General features: G+C 39.5%; 1 protein-coding gene across 1 annotated transcript in view; it reads right to left on the bottom strand.

Moving 5' to 3' along the window:
* Window positions 1–19,180, bottom strand: part of ARFGEF1 (ARF guanine nucleotide exchange factor 1) — a 70,301-nt gene that overhangs the window by 16,772 nt on the left and 34,349 nt on the right. The window contains exons 9-21 of the mRNA XM_081874914.1: window positions 18,401–18,534; window positions 13,354–13,588; window positions 10,785–10,884; window positions 10,506–10,645; window positions 10,291–10,399; window positions 8,617–8,818; window positions 7,574–7,685; window positions 6,237–6,442; window positions 6,073–6,157; window positions 4,967–5,138; window positions 3,300–3,451; window positions 2,396–2,524; window positions 765–923 (exon numbers count right to left, since the gene is read on the bottom strand). Coding sequence (XP_081731040.1) covers window positions 765–923; window positions 2,396–2,524; window positions 3,300–3,451; window positions 4,967–5,138; window positions 6,073–6,157; window positions 6,237–6,442; window positions 7,574–7,685; window positions 8,617–8,818; window positions 10,291–10,399; window positions 10,506–10,645; window positions 10,785–10,884; window positions 13,354–13,588; window positions 18,401–18,534 — 1,935 coding nt within the window. The remainder of the gene's footprint in view (window positions 1–764; window positions 924–2,395; window positions 2,525–3,299; window positions 3,452–4,966; window positions 5,139–6,072; window positions 6,158–6,236; window positions 6,443–7,573; window positions 7,686–8,616; window positions 8,819–10,290; window positions 10,400–10,505; window positions 10,646–10,784; window positions 10,885–13,353; window positions 13,589–18,400; window positions 18,535–19,180) is intronic.

The raw sequence follows: 19,180 nt of genomic DNA, 5'->3' as shown, positions 1-19,180 counted from the left end.
GGGGAAGCCCGAGCTTCCCCCGACCCCAGCCCCCAGAACAGGCAACTCTCCACAAGCCGCAGGAGCCCAGCGCCGGGCTCCCGTGCCTTGCGGAGAGCTGTGCGAAGTCTGGGCGCGCTGAGCTCAGCGTGCCCAGGCTTCAGCATGCAGGAAACTCTCTGCAAGCTGTGGGAGCCCGGTACGGGCTCCCACGGCTTGCGGATAGCTTCCTGAAGCCTGGAGAGCGAGAGGGGTCGGTGCGTCATCAGGAGCAATTAGAATAAGATCTATTATTTGATTATTGATATACCGTATTTTTCGCCCTATAGGACGCACTTTCCCCCCTCCAAATATGAAGGGGAAATGTGTGTGCGTCCTATGGGGCAAATGTAGGCTTTCGCTGAAGCCTGGAGAGCGAGAGGGGTCGGTGCGCACCATGCCGGGCTCCCACGGCTTGCGGATAGCTTCCTGAAGCCTGGAGAGCGAGAGGGGTCGGTGCGCACCGACCCCTCTCGCTCTCCAGACTTCCGCAAAAGCCTGCATTCGCCCCATAGGACGCACACACATTTCCCCTTCATTTTTGGAGGGGAAAAAGTGCGTCCTATAGGGCAAAAAATACAGTATCTCACACTGACACAAGCACTCTTAAAAACACCAATATACAATTAAATTTGACAATATGGTTTTAGTATATGAAAAAGTTATCTATGCATTATGCAAATATATACACAGAGTGTATATTCTACACATTCAGTTATTATATAGCAATTAAAAATATAATCTACCTCATGCCAAGAAGTTCCCAAGTAATTTCCGTCAGTATGAGCCACTGTAATGAGTGTTTTTATTGTATCAATGTTCTTCTGTTTCATTTCAGTAATACCAGAATTCACCGTAAGTAAAGTAAATCTTGCTAGTGCTTGGACATAAGCATCCCTTTCAAGCTACAGGAAGAAAAATGAGTGTTTTAATTCATCAAGATTTACCTAGTTCATCTACTGCTAGATATCACAGCAGTTACTACACCATAGTATTGTATTAATAGAGATGCAAGATGTCAATATTGAAGCCAGTGTAACAGAGGGAGGGGAAACACAGGAGACTCTGGCTGCTTCCTTACGGTACTCAAACACAAATACTACAAAAGTTGTGAACCAGATTTTATATAGGAATTAGGCTTTTTTTGGTGCATCACTCCTAGGGGAGTGTGCAAACTGAATTATGAGAGTCACCTACTTTCCTCAAGTTCTTCAAAGAGCATAGGAACACAGCTACCATTTTGGACAGCTATAATCTGATGCCAGCCATTTGTCACAACATTTTTAGTTAAATTTTGTACTGATTCAGTGCTGCTGGCTTTGAGACGTTTTCTTAATAGGCAGTATATCTATATCTATCCATATAATAAAAATAAACAATTGTTCCATACATGAACAAAATTAAAACCCAAAAGGTTATGATCTCAATGAGATAATCAGGAATCCTAACACTTGCCTACAATGGTATGAACTCACTCAGCACAACAAAATACGGAAGAAATAGCTCTGAGATCTACACTCAGCCGTTTTCCAGATACATCAACATAATGAAGGTAATGTTGAAGCTTAATCAGTAGTGATTGCTCCTCCAAAGTGAACAGGTATGGAATTCCTAGTAGTTGGTGTACTAAAAGATACAGCAATATATTTTACTAAGGAAGCTTTTCCTATACCAAAATAATAAAAGAACTGGAATTACTCATGATGAAACTCAGGTAAACCACTACTTTCTGCCTATACAGTGGTACCTTGGGTTAAGAACTTAATTCGTTCTGGAGGTCTGTTCTTAACCTGAAACTGTTCTTAACCTGAAGCACCACTTTAGCTAATGGGGCCTCCTGCTGTTGCTGCGCCGCCGCTGCACGATTTCTGTTCTCATCCTGAAGCAAAGTTCTTAACCCGAGGTAATATTTCTGGGTTAGTGGAGTCTGTAACCCGAGGTACCACTGTATTGTGTATGAGAATGTCTTTTCGCTCTTAGTAAACTATTAATTAGAAAAAGTACAAGGTGCTGGCAAGGTGCCCGAAGATAACCTTATATCCACGTTGCAGTCTCATGTATATATTAATCTCATTGACATTTGAAATCTATAATTATTTCCATTTTTTTAAAGTGACTTTTATTTGTTTAACAACGATTATATACTACTTAATTGTAAAAAAAGCTCAAAGCAGTTTACAAAAAGAATAAAACAATATAATTGTAAGTACAAATTGTTATTAAAACATTCCACAAAAAAACCACCAATAAGCTAAAACCAGAGTAAGATATAACATTATACTGTTGGAAAATCACACCATGTATTTTATGGCACAATGCTACTATATAATCACGAATATTTACAATACTTTTACTGAACCTTAGAATTCAGTATTACCTGGATGTTAAAAATGCATGCTATTCTGATTGCACATCGTATGCCTTCTAGACAAAGAGAGGCAACTTCTGTGTCATCACAGTCTTGCAAACCTACACTGAATGCAGCCAAGAATGGTGTCCATGCCAACTAGAATAAACAACAACAACAAATTGTTCAAACAGCAGCACACACTTTCATTATTAAGTAGTCCAGATAAATGTGAACAGCATTATAAATCTATAATGCGGACAAACTTGATTCACCAGTTGATTTTTCATTTATTTAGTTTTAAATCTATAATAAATAAAGCTTGGGGATGCTGGTGTTTTCCATACGGGTTTATTTACCTGGTCACACTGTTACTGTGTGATTGGTATGGCATATGGCCAGGGTACACTGCATTTATGGCTGCCATATTGCTAGAGTCACCAAATTGCCCTGCCCCTACTTCCATGTTTACATTCTAAAGCAGGGGTATTCTCGTTGTTATCCATGGGCTCTCTCTGCATGACTTCACAGTGTGACTACTCTGGACAGGGAGTTTGGGAACTGTCTGATGTGTATGTCAACAATTGGCCTTGGTTACCACGGTGACACCAAGCGTGCCAGCTCTCTGTATTTTGTGTTGCCACTCTGTAAATTCCTCCCCCCTTGGGCTTCTGAACAGGCCCAGGATCTCCTGTGACTTTATGCTGCCCTCGTTTGTGCTGCCATGCTCTCTACCAGCTCCTTGCGCCTAAGATTGCTTGTTAAGCTATTTATTATGCATTTAGGTAGCTAGTAATTGACGCTGGTGATAGTGAAATTTGTGTTCTTAGAAAGCAAAGAACTGCTTTCAATAGTGTTTTAAAATGTAAAATATTCACCTATTTAGAGGAAGCATGTAGTCATAGTACAAAAGAGGAATATTTATAAGACTTACCTTGAACATTGGTCTTACATGTTCCAAGTGTGTTGCACTTGTGAAAGGAGCTTGAACATGGCTCACTGCCTCCATCAGAGCTTTAGCTGTTTTAGCCATCTGCTCCATTTCTAAATTATAAAGAAGTCGCCTCTGCTTTTCACTAGCTACACCTGGAAGCATTTTAAGAACATTTTAATCTATACAAAATCTAAACCAAGACAAAACAAATATACAAAGAAATGCATACTTATAATACCAGCAATATATATGCACAACTTGTAACAATCATGTTGATACTTTTTTAATCAAAGAAATAAATGTTTTGTGCCTATGGACGTGCTCTGTTCTGCCAACATTCAATAAATAAATGGTTTCCATCCTATAAAAAATTGTTTTATGTTTGTCTTCCTTCCTACATTCTAACTTGGTTGGTTTTTAAATAACCATGCAGTCATATATTCTACCCGCACTGTAGGAATTGCTGTCCTTCGCTGATAGGCATACAAAATCTAACCATTAATACAATGCGCATATACATAATTATTTACTGGAAACCCACTGGCAAATCTCTTGCATAACAAAAACAAGAGTGGATCAGTTTCCAGATCTCTGTGTTATTAGCTCTCTTTTATTCCTTATCTTTGCTCAGTACTCTCTTGGCTTCAGACATCTACCATATATCAAACCAAATTCCACTTTCTTATTAACAGTTCTACCACTTTTTGCTAAACGTACCATATACAATTGTAAAACCTTTGCCCATTTTACCATATAAGGTTTGACTTGTTTCTCACAAGACAAACACACAATGGAATGTTTTTAGCTTTTAAACAAGATGTTTTCAGTTTTCAAATTGGGGAAGGGGCGATATGCTAAAGGAGAAGAGGAAATTTCACCCCATTGAAATAATCTAAAAAAGGTATTAGGAGCCCATGGCTCTCCAATGTTGCTGGACTGTACATCATAAGCCCCAACAAGCATGGCCAATGGCCAGGGATGATGGAAGCATTGGTCCAGGTTCCCCACTCATTATCGCAAGTGATTTATCATCCACGATTTAGCCACACACATAGATTTTCTTAAGAATACAAATAAAACTGGAAAAGGACTGGTTTTGAAGGAGGGGGATAATTTGCTACACCCTAACAAAACTCTGCCTACTCCCTTGAAAATATTGACTCCAATATGTTGATATTCAGAGCTGAAATTTGAACAGTTAATGTTTGCAACAAGAACTATTACAGATTTCATGAGTGTTATCAATTGCAGGAGAAGAAGAAAGGCCAACTGTTTGAAACATGCCTATACAACTAGAAATTTAGACAAGAACAGGTTCAGTTCCAACAAAATCATGGTTGTAATAAAAAACACACAATGCATATGCTGGTTTCAACAGAAAGCTACATATATTTGAAATATGAGAATGCACTTATTTTAACTTCTCTCCTATACTGCAATTTAGTGCAGTTTTGCTGTTGCCATTTATTTGCACACAGTTTTATATCCCTATATAAAGACAGAGAATGCAGAAGAGTAATGAGATGTGTACATGTAGTTGCTCACTGAATATTTTTTTTGAAAGATACATTATCACAAGATAGTTTTATTAGGTTGGTTGTCAGTATCAACAAGAAAGCGAGAAGCAACAATTATTCTGTGAAGCTTGGTATGCTGTGGGGGCTTACTTTGTTTACTTGTTTTTGTTGGTATCGTTAACTCTTTTGTTTCCTTCATTGAGATCTTTTTCCCTGCTATTTCATTATATATGGCAGATAGATATTCTTCAGGGAGATCCTTGCTATCATTGATACCTCTGTTCATCTTAATGTATTGTTCTTTTGTCATTTTATTCTTTACCTAGAAATTGGGGGGGGGAGCAGTTTAGTATTAGCCATGAAAGCAACATCAGTAGGAATTACACCAGGATGTATGAATACATAGTCACAGAATCTACCAAGAGAGGCACCTTCAAGAAAAAATATGACCCAGGGAAGGATCCCATCTAGTCCACACACTCAGGTATCTCTCTCTTTCTCTCTCCTCCACCACCCACCAGTCTGCTACTGTTGATTAAACTTCATCAACTTCATACGGACATAGAAGTGGGCTATAAAACTCAGAACGATAATGGCAGCTTCCATATCTCTCCAAGGGCAGTTCTGAAGAAAAAGGCTTGGTTCGTATTCAATACACTGTGCACTCGAACGGCCTGCCTACTAGCATTCACCAAACTTTTGTCTGTGGGTGCCTTTGAATAATATATCTGTTCTATTAATAGTGCTGGTAACATCTAAGCAAAAGTATGTTTCATTATGTTGGTTTCCTTATCTAAAGTACTGTAACACATTCATATACAGAAATGCCCCTACTGTGGAAGAAAGCAGCAGACTTTATAAAATTATTTGTACCTTGCCTTTCGGCCCTCAAAAGGCTTACAACATAGTAACACAATACAAAAAATGGACAGAACATTTAAAAATATGCATGCACAAATCCCACAATCTACCCAGACAAATCTAATCAGCAGGCAAGAATTTAAAACAGACCAGAAGCCTGAAGAAATAAATAAGTTTTTACCACCTGCCTAAAAATCATCAACATGGGAGCCATCTGGAACTCTTGGGAAGGTGTTCCAGGGTCAAGGGGTTGCAATCAAGACTTAAGATGCAGGAGGAAAATAAGATTTATTTAAATCAGTAGTAAAGTCAGCTTAAAATGGTGCTGGTTTAATAAACCTGAGTGAGTCACTTTGTAGATTCAAGTTATAATTAATAGGTTCTAAGTAATGTACCTGCGGGCTATGGAGATCTGTTGTCAACATGATAATTGAATAAGCCAAGACATAAGCAGTGTCAGCACTAGCAAAGAGGGTTTGCCTGAAACAAAAAATATATATAATCAATTTCCCCCTTTATCCAGCTATAGATTAGACAAAGGCAAGAGAAAGCCACTTACCCTTGGTTGCACTCCAAGTATCTAGCAGCAAATTTCTCCATCAATCTATCTATTTTCTGAGCTTCTCCCGGAAGACGAAAGCCTTCCAAAAACATGCGCAGAGCAGAAACAAAATCCTTTGCTGAAAAGTCATGCTGGTCCACATAGGCATACATAACTTCCTTATTAAATTTATCATTGTCTCCTAGGAATTCCCCAGCTTGAGTCTAAAATGAAAATAATTAATTCCAGGTCAGGTCAACATGTATACAACCAAATGGAAAGTGATCCAGCCATACTGCATTTTTCATTTTTTTTAATATTTAAAAAATAAACACCCAAAATATGTTGCTCTGTTGGTTGCTGATTATTGCAATCCACACTACAGCAAAGGAAAGTTTATTAGCTCCAGTGAATTGCTTGACAGGGGAAGAAAACCACCTTCCTTCCATTTAAAAAAAGACAAGAAACTGGCTGACTGCCAATGTAAGCAAGAGAGCAACCTCACATTAGGATGGTATCCTTCAGGAGTTTACTGCACTCCCCCAACCCCCAGTTCTATGAACTGTTGCCCACAGCATTTGAGACTATTAGGTTCTGGCCCATAACAGATTCTGCATCATTCAAGCTCTGAAATTTGAAGTTCTAATCAACCAAGATCATACATGGCCAGAAGACCATCTTCACATTCATCTTGACCTATAAGATGCTCTAGATTTCAGAAGCGTATTCACATTTAAATTAAAAATAAAAAAGGGTACTGTATTTGTCCTTTTAAGGATGATCCTATGCTGCTGCACCAAGGAAACCTGGGATAATTTTACTTTGCTGAAGCCAGTAAAGGCAGTCTTTTTCCCATTGCCACCAGCTATTTAGAAAGGGGAGAGCAGTTATATTAGGTAACACAATACAGATGAGAAAGCCTTCCATTTATTTGTGATGAAACTCTTAAGATGCTTGAAATGGGATTATTTATCCATCTATTACAAATTCATAATCAGGTCTAAGCTATGTGCAAGCTACACATATTCCAGACAGCCAGTAGGACTATTCTTAGAATGAAGCCTCTTGCTCACATAGCAAACTACTTTTGTAACTCTGGGGAGCTTACCAAGCAGTGGGGAAAGTGGTACAAGGGCTGCTGCTGCTGCTTCAATTTGTTTTGCCACAAGTCCTGCTGGACATGTGAGGCCCTTGGGTGTGCTTAAATGAACTCTCTGGGGTGTAGCTATAAACACTTCTTTACCATTACACAGTTATGATAGGAATGAGTTTAAGTCTAGCTCAAACTATTGCAACTGTATTTACAAAGTAAATCGCATATGAAATACATTGGACATTAATAACATTTTTCTTACAGAGTCTAATCTTTCTTCTTGATGCAAGAACTGGGCAATATCTTCAGGAGTAGTACCAAGCATACCTTGCTCTTGCAGGTACTGAATTCCTCTTTTTGGTTTCTTATTAAACCTGTATGTTAAATCACATGTTCATTAATCACTGAAAATGCACATACAAGGCAAAAACATCTGTATGCTGAGGGGGATTCACAACTTGGCACCACAATCATCCCAAGACCCATTTAAAAATCAAAACCCAGAGAATCTTCTTCCGGATCTGAGCCATAATTTGAAGAGTAAGAAACCCATCCCTAAGCAATAGTAAATTAGTAGGAGAAGTTCTAATTTACCATACTGTTAAAATATTTCAATGCATTTTTGTGGGGTGGGGAAGCTGACAAGAGAAGGGAAAGGATATAAAGATCATAATATATTTTAACATCAGGCTGTCATATTTCCACCTCGCAGTTCCTCATAACTACTTCTTAATACACATAAGAATAAGATCACAGTAAATTCTAAATTCCTTCTAAATGCCTATGCAATATTACTAGTCTACTTCTCCTTGACTTTATATCTATTATCACTGCTGTTTCCATCTGATCTTTGTCCACATTTCTGGTTTTTGAGTTTTGTTTTTTAAACAATTGCATTCACATCCTGCTCCATTTCCAGCAGTAGCTCAGGAAAGAAAGGAATGAAAAAAACTACCAAAGCTTTCAGCATAGATGTAATTGGGTAACACCTTAGTAACTGTGAGGTAAAAGGCCAAAAGAAAACCAGAGTCAAACTGAAGCTCAAATCCCAAGTGCACATCCTAGAAAATAAGTCTTACTGAATGCAGTTAAGACTTAAATCTGATTAATGTTTATAATTGGCCTGTAAGTCTGTAGTCCTCGAAGTTTGTAAGTACAGTTCCAGTGAAGTTAGCACTTTGAAAAATAGATGCTACAATATTCTTTCTACAAAGGAAGTAAAAGGTAGTAGATGAAAGAAAATGGTATCAGGAGACTCCCCTGCATTCTGACAATTTACATTATGGGTTAAACAAATAAACTTACAAATCTATTCCTTGTTCTATTATTTCCTTCTGTTGCTTTAGAACCTCAAACTGCTCTGGATTGTCAGTACCAGACATCTGCGTGCTATAGCTACCAATTCCTGATGAAGCTGTGGAGTCTAAGGAATTTAAGCTGCCATATCGGTTAATTGTCTCAGGGTGTTTTGTTTCAGTGCTGTCTTGTTCTGTGGGTTTTTCTTGTCCTGCACAAGAATAGCAAAGGAAAAGGATCTTTACAATTTAGTTGATGTTCGTACCATTTTTAGAAGTTGCCAATCATCACATTCAAAGTCTAGTTATTAATAATATTTAGTAAGATATACATCATTAGTTCTATGTGACAGAGAGTCATAAGATTAACATTTTTATTTTTTGGGGAAAATGAACCTAAACAAGAATATCAGATCTGAAAGTTGGAAGAAAATTAATTTTATAGAAGAATAATAACAAAAAGTTGAAAGATTTAAAATAATACAGTGGTACCTTGGTTCTCAAACGCCTTGGTTCTTAACGTCAAAAACCTGGAAGTAAGTGTTCCGGTTTTTGAACGTTTTTTAGAAGCCAAACGTCTGGTGCAGTTGTCGGCTATTGTTTCCGAGGCGCCTGCACCAATCAGAAGCTGCACCTTGGTTTTCAAACATTTCGGAAGTCAAACGGACTTCAGAATGGATTAAGTTTGGTGCTTTTGTTTTTGCTATTTATTTTGTGTTTTTGTTTTTGAGGCTTTTTTGGTTAATTTGTTTTTGTGACTGTGTGGAACCCAGTTCAGCTACTGACTGATTGATTGTGTGACTGCAGAAATGGATAAAAGCCCCCCATCCAAACAATGACTATCATCAGTGAAGGTAAGAAAAAATAATAATTTTAATTTTTATCATCTACAATACTGTCTTATTTATTTTATGTACAGTACATTGATTATTGCTTTCATTTTATGGATCAATGGTCTCGTTAGATAGTAAAAATCATGCTAAATTGCTGTTTTAGGGGTTTTTAAAAGTCTGGATTAATCCGTTTTGCATTACTTTCTATGGGAAAGCACACCTTGGTTCTGGAACGCTTTGGTTTTGGAATGGACTACCAGAACGGATTAAGTTTGAGAACCAAGGTACCACTGTACCCTGACAGATGTATTTATTATAACGAATGATACAACCCTTTACAAGATCAAAGCATGCTACAATTCTAGACATTGTGAATCTTTGCAGCACATTATATGATGACATAAAAACAGCTTACATAACTGTAAAGGATGTAGGAAACCGTCTGGCAAGTGGCTGTGGGAAAACTACTGCAAATGGAAGAACTTTTCCCAACTTAACAAAATGTGAGGAGAGATAATTGTGTGCTTCTGTTATCACAGGGTATTGCATGATCTCTTGCCCAAGGTCTCAAAATATGTGCTTGGGTAAGAACGCGGTTGTTTGAAGTCTCTTGTGTAACAGTTTGTAGAACAGTGCCGACACCAGTATTTCCTCTACGGGTGTCTCTCTGGATCCAACGGTCTATTATTTGCAGACTTCACACATGTATGCAAAGCCCAATCATACCTGTAGCTGCAATAATTTACATATCTGAGCAGGGCAAGTTGTCATACTTAGCAAACAGGAAAATCAACTCCAGTGCATTTCAGGTCAACATGTCACTAAGGAATAAGAATGTCAAAACAGCTTACCTAGGGTTGTTTGAGAGTTGGGATTTACATACTGATCCTTACTCCATTCCACCATGCACTTCAATATGGAGACTAAGCATTCAAGTCCCTTCTTTCTCAGGCTTAGCTCCTGCAATAATTTGTATATATTTGCAAAAAGATTTAGGTAATATTCCATGTTAATTTAATTGTTTTTTTACTACTAGAAACATACAGAGATATGCCATAGTTTTTACCTGAATGTTGGTCATTCCAAGTTCTTGGCTGCCTCTTCCTTGAGCAATCTTGGACAGGTCATTAACTAGTCTTTCAAATATGTTTGCAGCATTCAAATCACAATCATAGTTTACATAGATGTCCACTACACTCTGGGCATCTGTAACAGGAACAAAATTATACATTGAAAAGCTCTGCTAGGTAAACATACAGGCATAGCAACAAAACCCCTCAAAACCAGCAAGACATGTGACCCTAAACCTTTGAAAAGCAAATAGGTATGCCCAATGGAGTAATACCTGCGCATATCCTTGTCAGTGTTTGTATAACCATCCATTTATGATCAAAGGAGCTAGTAGAGGTTTCTAAGATATACAAAAAAATCTCTTTGAAGAAAACCTAGGAAAAATGGTATGGACAGAAAGAAGTTACATTTATTTCCCAAACCCTGTACTTCATTCATTAACTGTTATAATCCAACATCTGGCCCATGCAAAGCTTAACATATATAGAATTCATATCTTAATCTTGCTATACAGAGTTAGGACCGATGCTAATAAAAATATGTTATTCCCTTCATCAGGACAATAGGTAGCCATGTGTTGTACAGGAACATTTTAATTCAAGGGAAATGATTCATAGAGAGTTCTTGTAGGTCACAAAGTCTGATTTTAACAGTAATTAATTGCATTCACTCCAATTACTATTCTATCAGCTCCGTTAAATTGCATTTGGATGTCCTGCTAGGCAAAGTTGAAAAAAGCAAAACAGAAACAAAAAACAGACAGCCCTGGCTTAAGAAATCCAGGATCTGTGCACTGAAGGCAGCGTGCAGAGGTAGGCAGGGTGGAAATGGTGCATGGATTCAATGCTCATTCTTGGATTCATAAACCATGAAAGAGAACATCCCAACTGGTTCTTAAAGTGCCTTTTTCCATTTGGAAAAGGAACATCCTTGAATATAATGCTTTCGTCATCTGACATTAGCTTTCAGGCTAGTTAATATCTGATCTAGGGCATAAGCGGCAATAGCTACATACTTAAGAATCAGTTGTGTGAAGCCTGTTGATAGAGCAATATAAAACATTGTGTTCATCACTTTCCCATGGCTGGAAGCCAAAGAGCTACTTATGACTAGCCCATATTGTTGTTTTTGAACTTTTTGGGGGACCAGTTCAACCCAATGTCATGTCAAACAACCCACAACTCTTAGAGCCCTTTTTGGGAGTCACAGAACTAACTTCACAATTCTTTAGATTCTTTTGTCTAAGAAGCTAAGTATTTTGCCTCTATATGCGTTAGAATATGACATGACAGGTTACTGTTTTTAATAAATCTCATCAGCATGGCTGAGTAGAAGTTCTGAGAAAAGTTTCTTAAAAGAGACACATCTAAATGGAAATTTCCTATATTTTATATATGCACACAGTGCCTACAGGAAATGGGAAGACCAACACACAAAGCTAGTATTAAAACAGCTTGCCACATAGCAAATAGGAGATGAACAGCAGAAGGCAGAGCACACATAAGACTAAATCCTCATCACCAACTCTCATCTTCACCACTGGAAAACGATAACTTCCTGCCTTTTTCCAAAGGTGGAGGCAGAATGTAATAAACTATACAGCGCCTGTCATTTCAATATGCAAATCACTTATATATACATTTACACAGTTATATATTTTAATTTAGTATGTTTTCTATTAGTATTTCTGGAACCATGAAGAAACTGATTCATTTTAGGTATGAGCTTCATAAATTGGCAAGAGGTATTTGTATGATGAAAAATTAATTTGGTGCCTTACAGTGACCTTTTCAAGACAAATGATGTATTGAGTTTTACCCTATACTTCTCAGGTACTTTTGGTGCTAATTAGAGGTAAGAGGTAAGACAATGCTTTTATGCTGGTTTGACTGAAGCATCAGTTTCATTAAAGCTGTTCAGTATTTTAATGGATGTATTATTCTATTGCTTTGTTTTATTATGTTATCTTCTCTTTTATTGTAAGCAGCTTTAGCTACGATTTTAAAAGAAAAATGGAGTATAAATCAATCCCCGTGCCCACATGTGTTCTATTTCAAATTTGCATAGAGGCCTTTCTCTCTCTCTCTCTCTCTCTCTCTCTCTCTCTCTCTCTCTCTCTCTCTCTCACACACACACACACACACACACACACACACACAGTATATAGGCCCTGCTTCCAGTATCTAGGCTGCAAAGATCACGCTGATAAGGGATTACCTACGTCAAGGGTCTGTAAGTGAAGCCACACAAACTTGAAGTCCAACACATTAATGACAGGTGGAGATGGAGTGGGGGATGGATGATCCTGATTCCCTACTTTGCTATCTGAACATCTGCATGTGGGTACAATTCTATTCTCTCCCCTCACCCCACTCCCCCAACTAGATGTTTACTGAAGATTTATAAGAAAAACATGACACAACATGAAAAAACAACTGAAATACAAACTAAATCAGCAACATTTTGGTACAGATAATGTGTAAAACCAAGGAGAGCAGTGGCAGGTAACAATAATACAGTAGCAAATGAAATGCTCAACTAACAGTTAATTAGTTAGTAAACTCAGGCCAGCAATAAAAAATTGCTTAGGGATAACATCTACAATTCTTTTCTTTGAATGCTGCAGTAAATTGTGCTCTTGATAAGTAGCAGTTTTGGGTCGATTTATATGAGATTATTTAAAACAAGGTGATCATTAAACCTAACGAAGTCAAGTTAGTTTGAGGCTAAAATGAAATTGCTCTTTTATGAACCTTATGTATTTCAACTGAACAGTATGCGATGCCTAGAGGGATACTGAATTACTTCAAGTAAGGTGCTTAAATTGCTGGATGTTAACTTACCTCAATTTGCATTTTCAGGTGAGTCTTAAAATTTGAAAGTAGAGTGAGGAATATAGAAAGCGAAAGTTCAAACACTTCTGGAACAGACGAGACTCCGTTTTTAGACAGTGCAACACAAAGATACTGCTTAATAGCATTGATAAACATTTCATTTGTCCTGAAAACAGGTCCTGCATTTTGCAGAATAGACAGCAGCAACTGCAATGAAAGGATCTTTGACCGCAATTCATGAGACCTAGAAGGAATAATTGCAGTTATTTGAACAATTCGTGGGAGATATTTCTCTTTATAAAAACGACTAAGAACATCTCTAAGCTATTGTTAGAAAATCCTAGGCAATTATATAAAATATAAACCAACCACTTAATGTATTAGACAACTACCATTGCACTATGATTTACTGAAAGTGAGTGTTTACAGTAGAGCACACTGTGTATTTCATACACCAGGCACAATACACCAATCAGGAACAGTCGTTTAATCACTTTCATTGCTATGAACAGCACCTTGACCTTTATGGAGCAGTTACAATGTTCTAAATGCTAGCCTGTCAATTCTCAAAAAACTCATGTCAGCTCTCTCTCCTAAATATTTTTCCCCCTCTTTGTGCACTGAGAGGGGGAGAAGGGGAAAGCTCTTTTTATTTCTAAATCATAGGCACAAGATAAGGATAAATTTTGTTCCCTTTGACGGCATGGGAGATTTACATATCAGTTGTGTCCAGTACTTTTTTTGTGGGGCGGGGGGAACCCAATACTACAGTTGCACTCACCTGAAATGTAGTTTCCCATTCCCAATTCCAGGTCAGCAGGGTTGGTTGGTGGCTCCTCCCCCTGATCAAAGGCAGGAAGCAACCGTTCAGGAGGCTGGGCTCCCATCATGCAGTTCAAGGACTCACCAAGCTCAAGAAAGCAGGAGTCATAAAGAACGGGAGGAAAACCTACCTCCTCCTAACAAAAACTACAACCAACTTGAATGGTATAAGGAAATGACAGAAAGGAAAAAAGACTCTTGCAGCCCACTACCTAAGGTGGGACCTGCTGACCTATCACTGGGAATGGAAAACTACATTTCAGGTGAGTGAAGCTGTACTTCTCTCCATTTCCAGTTACAGGTTAGCAGGATGGGATGTGCAATAGCTAACTTCCCTAGGGTGGGCTACAGCTGCAGGAGCTGGGGAGGAGCACCTGCTGCAGGACCCTCTGACCAAACACTGCCTCAGGTGAGGTGTATGTGTCCAAGCAGTATTGTCTGGTAAAATGCTAAGGCATGGCCCAGGTGGCTGTGCGGCAAATCTCCTGAAGGAGTGTGAGAGGGAAAGGTGGCCAAAGTGGCTGCAGACCTAGGGGAGTGGGCTGTGATATGCTGAGGAACATAGATCTTTGGGGCTTTGTATGCTAGCACTATACATGCCTTGATGCATCTGTAAAGAGTGATTCTTGAGACCTTATTCCGCCCCCCCCCCCGGGGGGGGGGATGAGGGATGGAAGGAGACAAATATGTTCTTGGATTGTCTGTGTAGCTTTGGTTCTGGCTATATTGACCTTGTTGTTGTTTAGTCGTTTAGTCGTGTCCAACTCTTCATGACCCCATGGACCAGAGCACGCCAGGCACTCCTGACTTCCACTGCCTCCCGCAGCTTGGTCAAACTCATGCTGGTAGCTTTGAGAACACTGTCCAAACATGGGCTCTACAAACATCTAGTGAGTGCCAGGCCCTTTCCTTGGCGTATACCACGGATGGGCAAAAGGTTGGTAAAGCGATCTCCTGTTGAAGGTGGAAACAAGAGAAGACTTTGGGCAGAAAGGAGGGATCAGTCCTGAGAACTACTCTGTTATCGTGGAAAATACAGAGATGTCTAGTGATAGAGAGCATGTTTAATTTGGAGACTCTGTGGTCAGAGGCAATAGTAATGAGGAAAACCACTCTGAGAGACAGGATTTGGAGAGAAACTCATCTGAGAAGTTCAAAGGGGGCCATTGCAGGGCAAAACGGACCCTGTGTAGATTCCATAAAGGGAATCTGTCAATAGTGGGGGGACAAATTAGTGCAGTACCTCTGAAGAAGCATTTTAGTAAGGAGTAAGAGGAGAGGGGTGGAGAGCGTGACTTTGAAAGAACTGAGGCGATCGTTGCTGCCTGATGTTTCAGAGTATTAACTTTCAGACCTTTTTGTAGGCCTTCTTGGAGAAATTCCAGAATGGTGGAAATGTCAAGCTTGGTGGAGTATGACAGGAGGAAAGGCTGTCATTGCTGACAAGAACTTTCTTTTTGTAAAACGTTCCCATTCAAATTCCACAGTCAGCTGACTGTGTAGTAAAAAAAGGGGGGGGCGGGCAGATGTAGAGACTCAGGATTTTGTGAAACCAGGGTCAGGGTGGCCAAAATGGTGCAACAAGAATTATTCTTGATCTTTTCTTCCTTGGTCTTGCATGGGACTTGTAGCAAAACAGGTGTTGGGGGAAATGCATAGAGTAGTCCCTGAGGTCAGAGCAAGATGAGCACCCCAGGCTTCTGCTTTCAGAATGTGAAACCTGGTGAAATAGCAAGGGAGCTGATTATTTCTTTCTGAGGTGAAGACGTAGACTTGGCACTGGCTAAAACAATAGTGGATGAGCTGGAATATTTGTAAATTCAGCTGCCACTCCACCTGATCCAACTTCTGAGCTTCCTGCTAAGCCAATCCACTTGGATGTGTAGGAGGCCTGAGATGTGCTCTGAAGTGAAAAACTGAATGTTGACTTCCGCCCAATTCATTAGCAGTTTCCTTCTGGAGATCCCAGAGTTGAGTTGAGCCTTGCTTGTTGATATTCCATTTGGCTGTGGTGTTGTTGGTTCAGATAAGGAAGGGGAAGATGGCTGGGGAAGTGCTGGAGAGTCAGATGAGCAGCCCTGAGTTCCAGCCAGTTGATGTTAATTGTCTCTTCTGCTAGTGACCACTGACCTTGGATTGAAACATCCTGGCAATGGACTTCCCATCCTGTAAGTCCCCAGAAACTAGGATAGAAATGGGTGGATCCACACTGGGCAAATTTATTTATTTATTTATTTATTTATTTATTTAGAGCATTTGCACCCCATTCCTCAGCCAAAAAAGCTCCCAGAGCACTTACATGGATAAGGAATGAAAAACTCTAACTAAGCTGTCTATACTATTAAAGTAGTAAGGTAGGTAAAAGAAGGCAAAGAATGAAGAAACCAGGAGCTAATGGTAACTGGCTGACCTTGATGAAGGCAGGAGCAGAACTGCATGATGGAAGCCCTACCTCTCAAAAGGTTGCTGCTTGCCTTCAATCATCAACACATCCTGCTGACCTGGAACTGAGATTGGTAAAATAAAGGTGTACTGCACAAAACATTGCAATTTAACATACAAACTGAAAAAAAGTTGCTTGCAAGCATTCCTAACAGGCCAGTGAAAAGCTGAAAATCAAATTGGATACATACTGGAATATTTCTATACATTGCTGGTCTAAAATAAAATTTGAAAGAGACTTGTACAGTGTCCTTTTTTTTCACTTAAGTACTAACATGCTGCTATGGAAGTGTTATGTTGCATGTGATATCCTGCAGTGTAAATACTTTAAACTTCCGTTAAATTGCCAAAATCAATTTAAGCACTTCATATATACCATATTTTTCGCCCCATAGGATGCACCAGCACATAGGATGCACCTAGTTTTTTGGGGGGGAAATAAAGGGGAAACAATTATTTCCCCCCCAGGTGCAGGGCTGGGGCGGGGGATGCCCGAGCTTCCCCCAACCTCAACCCCCAGAACAGGCTGCTATCCGTTAGCCTAGGGAGCCCGGCGGGAAGTCGCGCTGGTCTCTCCAGGCTTGTGGATATCTGTCCCCCAACCTTGTGGGGCTGGCGCTGGGGAGAAGCGTGCTTCTCCCAGCGCCAGCCTCAGAACAAGGTCGGGGAACAGCGGGAAGGCACGCTGCACCTCCCCGCTGTCCCCCGAGTTTGTGAGGCTGGCGCTGGGGAGAAGCTGCAGTGCCAGCCTCCAAACCAGGTCGGGGAACAGCGGGAAGGCGTGCTGTGCCTCCACGCTGTCCCCCGAGCTTGTGGGGCTGCCTGATATCTGCACGAAGCCCGGGGTGCCCTGTGCAGAGCGCCCCAGGCTTCGGGATGCAGGCTGCTATCCGCAAGCCTTGGGAGCCCGACAGGAACTCCTGCCGGGCTCGCAAGGCTTGCGGATAGCTTCCTGAAGCCTGGAGAGCTAGAGCGGTCGGTACGCACTGACCCCTCTCGCTCTCCAGGCTTCAGCGAAAGCCTGCATTTGCCCCATAGGACACACACACATTTCCCCTTCATTTTTGGAGGGGAATAGTACGTCCTATAGGGTGAAAAATACGGTACTTTAAGTTTGTACCAAATATATGCCAATACATTTCCCCATACCATGGAAGTCAGCCCATTTGGGCTGCCTATAAATTATATAAACATATAATTCAGGGTGTTGGTTCGAAAGGAGGACTGGATCCTATGGGGCTATTCCATGACAGGAAGAACATGCTAGGATTCAACCCACCTCTTTGGGTCTAATCCAAAACAATTATTTCTTAAACCACCATTTCCGTTTTATGTGTTAGCACTAGTGATTAATGTATCATCTGAAAAACTGCTTGTCATCTAAATAACTGTCATCTTCTATTATTCTCAAACAAGGGTTATCCAGTAGTATCTATTCTGAGGTACAAGGAATATAATCATGAAGACAAGATTGGTAGCTCAAAGGAAGATACTTTTAGTTACTCTCAATTCAAGTCCCTCATAAAACCCAATTGACTGCAGAGAGGACTTCATGTGCATGGAACAGAACTTACAAACCCCAAAGTTTCCAAATATAATTTATCCAGAAGCTTAATTTATTTTCATTGATTCTGTTGCACCATATTCTAGATATGCTTTCTATGATTCAATGATAGTGATACTATCTTATGTTAGATACTGCGTCACATGATAGTGCATCAGGAGGAGGAAGTGCAGCTACGGATGCATATACACCATCTAAGTATTTCATAGCAGAAGAATCTCAACTTACTTTGGATCAGGTGGACCATCAGACAGAGGCTTCATAGAGAGTTTACACAGTGACCTGAATACTAGGAAGGCATCCTTTTGCAAGATGTGGGAAAATTTAGCACCAGGGGTAGGTCCTGAAGAATTTCCAGATTCCTAAAGAAATTAACACGTTTTTAATAAGCTATTTAGCATTAAGCAGAAGTGTGTGAAGTAAAAACCAAGCTTGGGGATAGAGGGATATGATAAAATATTTGCTAGCAAATAATGCAGCAGTTATTACTGTACTTTTCAAAGTCAGCTGTCATGCTCAAAAATCACAAGCCTAACATTTTTGAAGCGAATTGGTTCAAAAAGTCAATTTACACCACATTCTTCAATGATAGTGATCAGATATATACCATTTTGGCGCCTGGAAAATTAAAGTCAGCAAATCAGAAATTAGCCTTTGTGTTATGTACTCTTAGAAACTCAAAGAGCTCAGAAGTGACTTTGAGAGTAAATTTAAACAAAAACTGATTAGCTACCAATTGATACAACTGAAATTACTATAAAAATGAAAGCTATCATATTCATGCTGTTGTAAATCCAAGAGTCAAAGATTATTCCTGCATTTTATTTTACTGCAATATCACACATAATCTTGGCCTAGGGCATAGTAATAATCTTTGTCATAAAGTATCTGTACTACAGAATTTTGCAAGCTCTCTTTACACAGCATTTACCATTTCAATGTTCTGTAAAAGGCCATAAATATATTCAAAATGTTCTGTAAAGGGCCATAAATATATTCAAAAGGTGT

The sequence above is a fragment of the Podarcis erhardii genome, assembly GCF_964252035.2.
Source record: "Podarcis erhardii genome assembly, chromosome: 8".
Classification (NCBI taxonomy): Eukaryota; Metazoa; Chordata; class Lepidosauria; order Squamata; family Lacertidae; genus Podarcis; species Podarcis erhardii.
Note: the sequence above shows the minus strand (reverse complement) of the source record. Positions and strands in the feature narration are given on the sequence as shown.